Source organism: Ursus americanus, chromosome 14 (assembly GCF_024610735.1).
Source record: "Ursus americanus isolate L20-20 chromosome 14, mUrsAme1.1.p, whole genome shotgun sequence".
NCBI lineage: Eukaryota > Metazoa > Chordata > Mammalia > Carnivora > Ursidae > Ursus > Ursus americanus.
In genome coordinates this window covers 42,732,623-42,744,796 of record NC_142140.1, presented here as the reverse complement: position 1 = coordinate 42,744,796, position 12,174 = coordinate 42,732,623, and the positions used below count along the sequence as shown (strand labels likewise).

General features: G+C 42.7%; 1 protein-coding gene across 2 annotated transcripts in view; it reads left to right on the top strand.

Annotated features, from left to right (window-relative positions):
• The window catches only part of KIF15 (kinesin family member 15), a 65,318-nt gene that overhangs the window by 40,955 nt on the left and 12,189 nt on the right, over nucleotides 1-12,174 (top strand). For both annotated transcript variants that reach the window (XM_087867119.1, XM_045778660.2), the window contains exons 17-26: nucleotides 1,155-1,352; nucleotides 2,226-2,333; nucleotides 2,984-3,089; nucleotides 4,015-4,180; nucleotides 6,501-6,651; nucleotides 6,859-6,944; nucleotides 7,916-7,985; nucleotides 8,371-8,457; nucleotides 9,050-9,154; nucleotides 10,296-10,418. In XM_087867119.1, the coding sequence (XP_087723245.1) occupies nucleotides 1,155-1,352; nucleotides 2,226-2,333; nucleotides 2,984-3,089; nucleotides 4,015-4,180; nucleotides 6,501-6,651; nucleotides 6,859-6,944; nucleotides 7,916-7,985; nucleotides 8,371-8,457; nucleotides 9,050-9,154; nucleotides 10,296-10,418 (1,200 nt within the window). The remainder of the gene's footprint in view (nucleotides 1-1,154; nucleotides 1,353-2,225; nucleotides 2,334-2,983; nucleotides 3,090-4,014; nucleotides 4,181-6,500; nucleotides 6,652-6,858; nucleotides 6,945-7,915; nucleotides 7,986-8,370; nucleotides 8,458-9,049; nucleotides 9,155-10,295; nucleotides 10,419-12,174) is intronic.

Genomic DNA, 12,174 nt, shown 5'->3' with positions numbered 1-12,174 from the left:
CTTGGCCAGAGGGGCCAAGCAGTTGGTGGTACAGGAGGCATTGCTGACAATCTTGAGGGAGCTGTCTTACTTCTCGTGGTTCCCGCCCATCACAAACATGGGGGCATCAGCAGAAGGGGCAGAGATGATGACCCCCCCGCCCCATCCTCTTCAAGTGAGCCCTGGGCTTCTCCATGGTGGTGAAGACCCCAGTGGACTCCACAACATACTCAACACCAGCATCACCCCATTTGATGTTGGTAGGATCTCACTCCTGCAAGATAGAGATGGGCTTTTCATTGATGACAAGTTTGCTGTTCTCGGCTTTGAATGTGCTTTGAAATTTGCCGTGGGTGGAATCACACTGGAACTTGTAGACCATGTAGTGGAGGTCAATGAAGGGGTCATTAATGGCAACAGTATCCACCTTGCTGGAGTTAAAAGCAGCCCTGGTGACCAGGCACCTCATCTGCCGCATCTGTTTACTCCGACCTTCGCTGTCATGTCATCGTGTCTTGGGGACGAGGCTGGTACTGCAGCAGAGATGCGGACTGTCTGTTGGATGGGGAGGAGCAGAGAGCCTCTTTTGTGTATTTTTAAAAGGCCCAGACAATCTCAAGGTCATCAGTATATTCTACTTCTTTCACTACTTTTATAATTTTCTTTTTACATTGAGATGTTTAATTCATCTGCCATTTTGTTTTTGAATGGTATGACATAGAGATTTAACTTTGAATAGTCCTTGTTTTTCTCACTAATTTGAACTTTCCGCATGTAAATCACTTTTCTCTATTTTTTCCCCGTGCTCTATTTGACTGTTCATATGCTAAGCACTGTTTGAATGACTGTACCCTTATAATGTATTTTTATGTGGGTCAGGGAAGTTTTCCTAATTTGTTCTCTTTTTAATTGTCTCTCCTTGAACTTTTATTCTTTGAAGTTTGGAATCAGCTTATCAAGTTTCAGTTTTAAAAATCTTACTGGAATTTTGCTTGAGACCACATTGAATTGCTAGACTTGTTTCTACTTGGGCATTTCTCAGCTGCCTCTCAAGGATACTCTTTCCTTTTGATGATTAGAATTTCAATTTTATCCTTTGTTCACACAATTACTAAATACTTTTGCCGTTTTGTTCACGTGTGCTGATGCTGTTTCATCATCACTTTTTGCTGCAGATTATAACTACGCCAACCAAGGCTTATCAACTTTGGTCTCGACCAGTACCAAAATTAAGCCCCGAAGTGGGGAGCTTTGGCCCTGTGGGGACTCAGAATTCCAGTGAGTCAGATGATAATATCTTGAATGAGCCAGTTCCGCCTGAGATGAACGAACAAGCTTTCGAGGCCATTTCTGAAGAGCTTAGAATGGTGCAGGTAATGTTTGATTTTAGAAAACATAAGTAATTAGACATTCATTGAAAACAAACTTCCTTTACCTTTTTAACTCTGTGATTTGTAGTGTTCCAAACCTGTGTAGTATTAAAATTGGGTCTCTAAATATGGGTGTGTGAAGGCCCCCGGCTTCGAAATCAGCCAGCTTTTGCTCTTGTAGTTTGCTCGGCAGTGTTTAGCAAGTCCCCCCTTACAGTCTCCCCGGCTCTGGTTCTCTCATATGTGAAGAGACCAGTCTGCCACCAGCTTCAGGTTCCAGAACTGGTTGGTATGGCACAGTACTGTATCTGCTAAAGAAAATTAAAATAATTGAAAGAATCTTACCAATCAAATTTCAGACAGTTTTTGGTATATTTGAAAGAACCTCTGAAATGTGCTTGTCTCAGAATTCTGGTGATTGATTAATTGATTGATTGATTTTGGTGATTTATTTTTTTAAAACGTTTTTCTGTTGTCTAGTAAAACTTAGAGTGAACCAGACCACCCTCAAATTGCAAAACTTTGCCCTTTCCAAGGCCTGGAGGCCATCCTGGTGAAGTCACTCACATGCAGCCCTGGGAGAGCTGCTCAGAAGTCTCAAGATGGCTCTATGATTGGACCCATTTAATTTTAATCACCTTTTCCCTTTGTGTTTCAAATTCTCCACTTTGACGGACCACAGTGTGATTCTGAGGCATGAGAAGTCATTCGTGTAGTCTGTTGAAATTGTTTTCTGGCTCCAGACTGGCCTTTGATATCTTTGTCCATGTGAGGTTTTGAATTTTTTTTGTTTTTCTAATGCAGAAAAAACAGTGGAATGTTTGAGAGTTCCATTAAAAAGAATTGTTGACAACTGAACTTTTTGTGTTGCTGCAGGAACAAATGAGTGCCCTGCAAGTGAAGCTGGATGAGGAAGAGCACAAAAACCTAAAGCTCCAGCAGCACATTGACAAACTGGAACATCATTCCATACAGACGCAGGAGGTGAGACCGAGAGCAGAGCGCGGCCCCAGGAAACGTATGAACCAGAGCCTCAATGCGAGAGTATTACGAGAAGAAAATGACTTTGCAAAGCCTTTGTCAAGGCTAGTTTGAGTTGTATTCTTTACAGTGTTACTTCACATACTGCTCTGATAACGACACATACACCCCTAGTCTGAATTCTTTTTTTTTTTTTTTTTTTAAGATTTTATTTATTTATTTCACAGAGATAGAGACAGTCAGCGAGAGAGGGAACACCAGCAGGGGGAGTGGGAGAGGAAGGAGCAGGCTCATAGCAGAGGAGCCTGATGTGGGGCTCGATCCCATAACACCGGGATCACGCCCTGAGCCGAAGGCAGACGCTTAACCGCTGTGCCACGCAGGCGCCCCCCCTAGTCTGAATTCTAGCTCCCGTCCTTGACAGTGCAAATCAGTCCCTTGCTGTTAGTTCAGAACAAGGCAAGACGGTGGCCCAGATGCTGACAGTGATCCTTCCCTTTGTTGGTCATCCTCACGGTAGTTCATGGGAACAGCCAATTTTCTTCTGTCAGAGACCTTAAACTAGATTTTTAAAACAGACACAAGGTAATGATTTGGAGTGTATCTTAGCACACCAGTATCCCTTTTCCAGTAAATTGATCTCTCTCTCAAAGCTTTTCTCATCAGAAAGAACTGATTGGACCAGACAGCAGCAAGAGCATCTCTCACAGTTGAATGTCCTTGAAATGCAGCTTCGGGACACTCAGACTAAGAATGACTGTAAGTTCGAACAACTGGGAGCTTTGTGATCTGGAAACCTTTAACTCAGTATCTTTTGACACCTATGAATAAATCTTGCCCCTATGTTTTTGGTGGGTTGTTTTTTGTTTGTTTTTAATTAGATGACCAGACTTGAGTTTGCATGACAGTGGTAAGTAATAGTGATCTGTCATAAAGGGGAATTTGCACCAGGACAGCTCGCAAACAAGTGATTGAACTATGTTGGCTGAAAGTACTCATACTGCTTTGAAAATGAAGTGTCTTGAAATCATAAGATGAATAATGTTTTGATAGTAACAAAATAGAGCATAAATTAGGTATTTGTATATATCCGTAGAAGTGGGAGTATCACTTGATTCCCAGTTTTTTTTCAGTTTATTTCTCCTTTCATCAAAGCGTTTGCGGCAGTTTATAATAAAGCTAAAACAAAAGACAGCCATTGTGTTTTCTTTGATCTAAAGAATTACCTAATTTTACCTCCACTTGGAGTTTCCTTAGGAGACCAGAAGTGTTTAACCCATTTTGGAAAGTTCTGGTACATTACCAAGGAATTTTCAATAAGTAAGATTAGGTAGCTTAAAATATGCTAGGTCTCTTGATTTCTTTCCCTTACGTTAAGTTTCCATGCACGTGCTACAGGAGAGACGCAGAACAGTCAAGTGACCTGCAAATCAGGGACAGGTGTTAGCGCTTCCCTTTTTTGTAGAAATATATCAAAAATCCTAAGGGGAAGGAAGAAAATAATCTCTGTGCTCCTAGGTACCAACCACTTGGTTGTTTAACATCTTAACTTAAAATTGGTCTCTTCAACTTGTTTTTGCTGTTGGTGTGAAGATACCCATCAAACTTATTTGCCTACTTTGTAAAAAAAAAAAAAAAAAGATATAAAGAAACCTGTTGAGGATTTGTTTTGTTTGTTTTTTAGTTTTGAAAAGTGAGGTGCATGACCTGCGAGTCGTTCTTCATTCTGCAGACAAGGAGCTGTCTTCCGTGAAACTGGAGTATAGTTCATTCCGAGAGAGTCAGGAGAAAGAACTGAGTAGCCTTTCTGATCGACACGCGCACACGCAGCTTCAGCTGGATAGTGTCAGGTAGAGTTGTTCTGTGATGGTGTCCCGTTGCCTGGTTGGCCTGCAGCCCAGGCCTGCTCGCCGTGCAGGTGCTATAAACCATTACCCAAACCAGTTAAACGAAAAGGTAAATTACTGGCTCCCAATACTGGGGAGGTCTAGAGGTGATTTTGGTTTCAGGAACAAACTAGATTGAATCTCAAAAGATGTTGTCAGTGCACGTGCTCTCTGTCTCTGCCTGTTTCTGTCTCTATCTCTCCCTCTCTCAGTCCCTGCTCTGCTTCCTTCAGTACGTTGCCCTTACTCTGTCCTACTGAGGGCCTGCTTTTATGTGACAGGGAACAGATTGCCTCAGACAGCTCCATATTCTATCTCCTAGTATAACGACTCCTGCAACCAAGTCCTCTCCCCAGAAGCCATGTAGCAATGCCAGGGAAAATTCGAATTGGTCTTGCTGGAGTCATCTGCTTACCTCTGAACCAGTCACTCACCAAGGGTTTGCGGTGGTAGAGGCCCAACATAGGTGATGCGCCTTTTCCAGAGGGAAAGTTACGCTCTTACTAGAAGAAGGGGGAATACAAAGCAGACCAAGTCAGTAGCTGTCACTGTTGTCCACAGTAACTCGCCAGAGGCTGGTGGTCAGTGCTAGTAACCTTGAAACAAAGGGATGACAGGTATAAGTTGTTTGTTTTTACTGTTCTTTTCCTTGCTCATTTCAACCTTTTGTAAAACCATTTTGTTTTTGATGCCATCTCGTGGGTCCATGGCAATAATTTAATAATGGACATCTGGCATGTGATACCGTGAGTGTGAGAGACGTGGCAATGGTTTAAATCTGCAGTTTGTATGTGTTTTCTGCATATATAAGGAATTAAACTAGAGGAAGAAAACTTGAGATCTGCAGACCAAATCCATCCATAGACATGTTTTTGCTGGGCCTGCCCAATGTGGTTTTAAAAAGTTTAACATAGCATTGTCAAAATTGAGAGGTTTCTTATAAAAATCCATCTTTTAGCATCCTCTGAAAATCCTATCCCTGCCATGTAAATGACTTGTTTCCCATAAGACAGGGGCATGTGCCCAGTCAGCACGCCCTCCACTGCCCCTGCGCTCTTTCCCCAACACCAAGGCTCCGGCCAGTGGCCATTTGTCATCCCTGGTGCACTGTTGTTTTTTTCGACACATGACATTTGTTTTTCACGTCTGAATCCCTCTCATCTTGACTCTGTCGTAAATTAATTTTGTGTGATTTTTTTTTTTGGAAAAGATCACTCCACTAATCTCACTGGATTTTCATTTCCTCCTGTTTATATGTCAGTCGAACTAGATCTAAAGTGTTAAGAATCCACTGTATTTGACTACGTACTGAAATTCTGTCTTAAAATTCACGAGCATTTACACGCTGTTTAAATTAGATATGACTTAATTTTCCCCAGTGTCTCAGGTTTAACACTGAGTGCACCACTCTGTGGGCTGCTTGTACCTGAGAAGGCCCCTTCATGAAGTAGCACGATACCGCTGTGTTTCTTGAATCATTTGGCTGCTTTATATATACACAGTTTGTATCGTAAATACACACATCCCCCCTCCCTCCCGTCTATTGTCTTTATGTCTGTCTTTAGCAACTGATTTATACCACTGTATAATTTGCTGCTTCTGCCCTGCTTTCAGTTAGTAAAACAGATCCCCGTTTAATGATCTATGTATAAGCTGGGACATCTGTTTCGGACGGTGCAGAGTCAGGTCCATTGTTTATGAGTTGCGTCACAGCATGTGCGGAGAGGAACGAGGGGTTGAGAACCTGGAACGTAGGAAATAACAATCTTATGAATTAAGAGATAGTTCTGTCTGAGGGAGTTTACTCTCGCTCAAGTCAAAGCCATATTTGCCATCTTAAAACCTTCCTAGAGTTGAGAGAATATGTGATGAATGGATAGAGGTGAGCTGTCAACAACACTGCCTTAATGGCCAGTCCCCAGCTTACATGAGGGAGGGTTAGGTCCGGAAGCCCCTAAAATGAATCCATGATCCTAAGCCGCCCATTAGTGACACATGTCCAGTTGAGACCACGGGAGGAGGAACGACGAGGTAGACAGCTACAGGCTAACATGCCCACCCCGTCTCTTCCATCCCCATCACCCTGCTCTGTAGTCCACTGTGTCTTATATGTTTGTGCACTGTGGACACTCCACAAGGGTTCACGAGGAGCTTTACATCCGTCAAGGCTTCTGTAAGTTGGGAACGGTTTGTAGATGGGAGAACTGAAACTACCGATAATCCGACTAGCAGAACTACATTTAATGTTTATATTTACCATTGTAAAAATGTTTTCCTGATAAAGATTAGAAAAGGAAAAGCTTCTTGAGAGCAAAGCCTGCCTACAGGATTCCTATGACAACTTACAAGAAGTAATGAAGTTTGAAATTGACCAACTTTCAAAAAACCTCCAAAACTGCAAAAAAGAAAATGAAACTCTGAAATCTGATCTGAATGTAAGTTAAGAAGGGTTCTGGTTATTGGTGCTTTTGTCCTGGATGTGTGATTGTTCCCTGGAGCACAGGGCAAGGCCTGTTTTGACCTCTTCCTAACTTCCTGTCCTGGCCCATCATGCCTGCCAACACAGAAGGTACTTGATGTGCTTGTTGACTACACGTTGCTAGTAACAATTACTTAAAATCTGATATGACATTGTCTTTTAGAATTTGGTGGAGCTTTTTGAGGCAGAAAAAGAACGCAATAACAAATTATTATTACAATTTGAAGAAGATAAAGAGAACAGTTCTAAGTGAGTGTTATTTATCTTTTCCGTTAGTTGACTAGAATATCGTTTATTACCACGTTAACTTGAGTTATTTTTTTTTTATTGCGGATACCCTGTAAAGTTATTTTTTTTAAGCATTCTAAAATGAATATCAGATTCTTTTGTGTAAGAGGGTATATAGAGAAACTTATTCGGTAACCTGTGGTACTTTGGAAACGAGTAGCAGTTGGTGGTGATCAGAACTTAGGGCCTTCTCTAAATAAATCACAGTAATTTTATAACTGGAATGGGGGGACTGATTTTTATTTCTGTCTCTACTGTTCTTTTTCTAGCTGTTCTGTTTCTCCCTTGGTCTCCTAATATGAATGCCATTGTCTTTCTTCCCACTCTCTCCGAGTTCTTTCCCTTGTGATCTCTGTCAGTCTCAGCCTCAGCCAACAGGATGATCATTACTCGAGTGAGAAGAAATCGCGTTTGTTTATTCAGCAGATCCTTGTAGAGTTCTTAGTATGACTCAGATTCTCCTCTAGGTCTGGGGGTACAGGGGCTTATATATCTAGTGGGCATACATCCTAGTTGGGAAACAGTTAACATTTAGTCGTTTGTTCATACACTAGGTGATATCCAACAGGCCAGGCACTCTTCTGGTAAATGCCAGAACATTTATTTTCAGGTAAGACAGTGAACAAAATATAGCCGTCCCTGTGAGTTTCATGTTCTAGCACAGAGAGAGAGGTAATAAACAAGCGCTTATGTCAGCAAGTCCTAAGTGCTCTGAAGAAAAAGGAACTCGTAGCACAAAGATGGGATGTCCTTTAATAGTTGTTGAAGAAACAGGTAGACATCGGACTCCTGCTGAAACACAGCGCCTAACACCAAGTGTGTGCCGTGCAATGTGCCGTTGTAGTTCACTGAATCTCTTCTCTACAAACATACTCAGTTCCTGTTTCCATGGGAAGAAGTCATGAGTAAAAAAGAGCATTCTTTTCTTCCAGAGAAATCTTAGAAGTTCTTGAGGTCGTGCGTCAGGAGAAACAGAAAGAGATGGCTAAGTGCGAGCAGCAGGTGAGTGACCTGTGCTCTAACTCTAGTATTTGAGGTCTGTAACTTCTGTTCCTGGTGTCGGAAGAGGAGTATGAGAAATACGGTTTCAGCTCTCAGGTGTCAAAAATTGCTTATAAAAAGAAGGACTTGTTGGTTGGTTGTATTATTTTTGAAGTCTTGTTTTTCTAACTCCTAGATGGCTATGATCTTACTTTGTTGGTGGTCCCCTGGAGGAAACCCACAAAATCATTACCTTTTAACCCAGCTTCTCCTTTTCATGTGTTATCCTAGTGAGCACTGTATAATGTGAACAGCAGATTTCATCTCCTTTTTTTTTTCTGTGTGTGTGTGTGTGGTTAACTTTGTGATTTAATTCTTTTTCTAAAAATACTTCTTTTTCCCATAGATGATTAAAGTACAGAAACTGGAAGAGAGTTTATGTGCTACGGAGAAAGTAATCCGTAATCTAGAGAAGTCTAGAGATGCTGACAAGGTTGGTAGAGGCCAAAGCTGCGTCCCTCTGCATTGTCTTTATAAGTGATACTTTAATGGTGGCCCAGTGTCCTGCCCCCAGGGGGACTGGTAGCTCGCATCCATAGACACTTAGGCCTTGTTCATCTTCCGAGGTTGCCAGAGAAGGAAGTCTTCCATTTAAGTTAATTCTCCACGTAACTGCAAGAGCAAACTGCTCTATCGCTTCTGATGGCACTGTGTCTGAAACATTCTGCGCCTTTTAACTAGGATGCTGTCAGTAGGACCCTCTCTTGTTGGCTCTGAGTCCCATAATACAAACTGACTCCCTGCTGTTTCATAGTAAATAAAATATGTATGTGCAAGTGTAAAATTGGGCATAAATTCCTTATATACGTACCTCTAATTCATTCAGAAAAACCAGAGCAAATGATTCAGTAAAATAGTATAAAGCCATTAAAATATAAATTGATAATAATCTAAGGTGACATGTTTTGCTAAAATAAAATTGACTTCTCTTATTGTCATTAGGAAAGACAAATTATTTGTTGTTTTAAAAATGTTCTCCTCCTTAATGTCATTGGGTATGAACATATTGTTTCTGTCCTCGTCAGGAAGTGGTAGCTGACCTCATGAGCCAGGTCCAGGAGCTGAGAACATCGGTCTGTGAGAAAACAGAAACCATAGACACCCTGAAGCAAGAACTGAAGGACATAAGTGTAAGTTCTGTCACTGACGAGATGCCACACTTCACAGATTCCTCAAGAGTTTAACAAATGCTCCACCAGAAAAAAGATTTCTGTGGTCACATTGGTTCGGCAATGCTAGTTGAAGTTCCACAGGTTTCTGGATTTGCAGAACTTAACAGAGCCCCTACTATAACAGAGCCCCTACTATGTCCCCGTGCAGTGCGCCTCTGGGAGGCAGCACAGGCTGCGGCCTTGCCCGGATGGCCCCCACCGGGGAGCAGTGTTCTGTGTGTACCGGTTGGGAACTGCTAATCAGAAATAGACCGGCTGTGGTCTGTGATAGTTAAGGGTATGTGGTGTTCCTTAATTGCTTCAAGAAAAAACAATGACACATTTTGGTTCAGTTCAGAGACATTCACATATAGTGAGCTTTGCCCCTGTTGGACTTTCTGACCTCAGCAAGTTACTACGTTCCTCAAGTAACTACTTTCCCTTGCCCATATCTAAGTGGAATGTTGGTGCTTCCTCCTCTCTTCGGTCAAGGTGAAGGTTTTTGTCCACGTTCCTCATTCCTCTGCTACAAAGGGAGCCTACTGTTCTCCACATTTGTTTGCTAAAGGCAGTCTCCTGATAAAGGTGTGATAATAAGATGGGGCGCCGGGCTGGCTCAGTCAGTGGAGTGTGCGCCTCTTGATGAGTTGTGAGTTTGAGCCCCACGTTGGGTGTAGGGATTACCAAAAAACCAAAACCCAAAACCTGGATGTGTTTTCACTGGTACCTATGGGGCTTTTTGATGTCTCTTCACCATTCGGGCACTTACTCTTCCATCCGTTTATCCAACAAGTAGTTACTGAATGATTTGTGGTAATCTCATCGTCACCTTGGAGCTCAGACTCCTTGTTATTTTAATCTAAAAATAAACACAGTAGGGGCGCTTGGGTGGCTCAGTGTGTTAAGCCTCTGCCTTTGGCTCAGGTGATGATCTCGTGGTGCCGGATGGGGATCAAGTCCGGTGTTGGGCTCCCTGCTCAGCAAGGGGTCTGTTTGTCCCTCTCCCTCTGCCCCTCCCCCTGCTTGTGCTCTTTCTATCTCTCGAGTAAATAAATAAAATCTTGAAAAGAAAAACACAGTAAAGCAGACAGCTCTTGGATCATAACTTTCTTTTTTGCAGTGCAAATACAACTCTGCTTTGGCTGACAAGGAGGAGAGCAAAGTGTTGATTAAGAAACAGGAAGTGGAGATTCTGGATCTGAAAGAAGCCCTTAGACTGAGAATACTCTCTGAGGACATAGAGGTAGATGTTAACACAACCGGACTCTTTTCTGGCTCTTTCCCTTGTCGATGTTGATATATATACGCGTGTGGGGAGGTTACTAATAAAGAAATAGAGGGCTTTTTGAAAGAATAAGTCTTAATTAGAGCTGTTTCCCTAGGGTAGTTAGGCCATTAGTAGGTAACATTAAAATTGTTATCTTTTATCCGGTTGATTGATTTTCATTCATTTGTGCTGACACCTGGTAAGTTCCTGGAACTGACCGTCTTCTCGAAGGGGAGCAGAGTGGAAGCTGTGTTTACTCAGTAGGGTGGCAGCAGCAGGGGGCAAAGAAGGGGCTGGGCAACACGTTAACCTCAGGCTTGGCTCTTGTGTTTTAGCTAAAGTAGGTTTTAATTTTTTTTGTTGTTGGTATAAATTTTTCTTTTTTAAATATTAAGCCATGCTGTTGTCACATGGTTCAAAATCCAAATTATATAAAGCAGTTATATAATTATATAAAACACATTCCCTCGTGTTATCCTTCCAGAGACATTTTAGGCAAATCTCATATACATTTAGTTTTCCTTTTTTCACACGGACAGTAACCCACTGAGTATACTGCTCTGTGGTTGCTTTAGAAATAAAGTTTTCTTGGGGTGCCTGGGTGGCTCAGTTGGTTAAGGTCATGATCCCAGGGTCCTGGGATGGAGCCCCACATCGGGCTCCTCGCTTAGTGGGGAGTCTGCTTCTCTCTCTCCCTCCGCCCCTCCCTTGCTTGTGCTCTTTCTCACGCTCTCTCTCTCTCTCAAATAAATACATAAAGTCTTTGGAAAAAAAAAAAAGAAAAGAAAAATAAAGTTTTCTTGCTAAACTATGCTACCCATGAAACAAACTCAACAAATTGAGCCCACCTACCATACATCCTTGCCTGGCTTGGCATTTGGGAACGGACGAATGATTGAAACACTGTTACTTACCTCAAAATATGCCATCTAGATTAAGAGTTAGTTGTATTTAGGTGTAATCAATGACCTGGGAGCACAGGAAGGGGAGGAGGGGAGTGATTATGCTTGGAGAATTCCAGAGCGCTTCCCAGAGGAGATAAGACTTGTACAAGACTTTGCTGGGGGAGGGAAGCTTGGCAGCTGTGGGTGTTTGTGGAGTGGAGCGTCCCCAGCAAGGGGGGTGGTGGGGCATGTCCGGCTGGAGGTGGGGGAGTCTGTGTCACGGAGGGTCTCGAGGAACATGGGCTGTATCTTTTAGGAAACCAGGGTGGTGTGGACTTTAGCCCAGGCCAGAGGCGTTGAGGCCGGGCCCAGAGGTGCTGGTGGGGATGTAGGGCGAGTTAGAACTGAGCAGTGCCTCGGAAGTACTGCCGACAGGTGCCGGTGCCCAGAGGACAGGTGCTGTGGCGGCAGGAGCAGTCAGAGTGGCCACCAAGGGCGGCAGCCACAGTGACCGAAGCTGGTTCTGTTATACCCCTGAGATGGACGAATAGAGGCCTGGAGCGAGTTAGTGAAATACATTTTATACACAGTAGTTTTGAGCGTTGAGAACCTGTGGGGATAGATATCCAAGGCCAATATACCCAGTAATTTGTAATTATGTCATCCTGTAGCCCAGAAGGGACTCGAAGCTGCTAACATATATACAATCCAAGGAGATTAAAAGAGGGGTAAAATCCAGGAAAAGGAAGGTGAGACTAATAATAAGGGAATAATAAGTAATAACAGGGGTAAAATCCAGGAAAAGGAAGGTGAGACTGGTAAATATTAAGATCTAAGGAAGATACGCA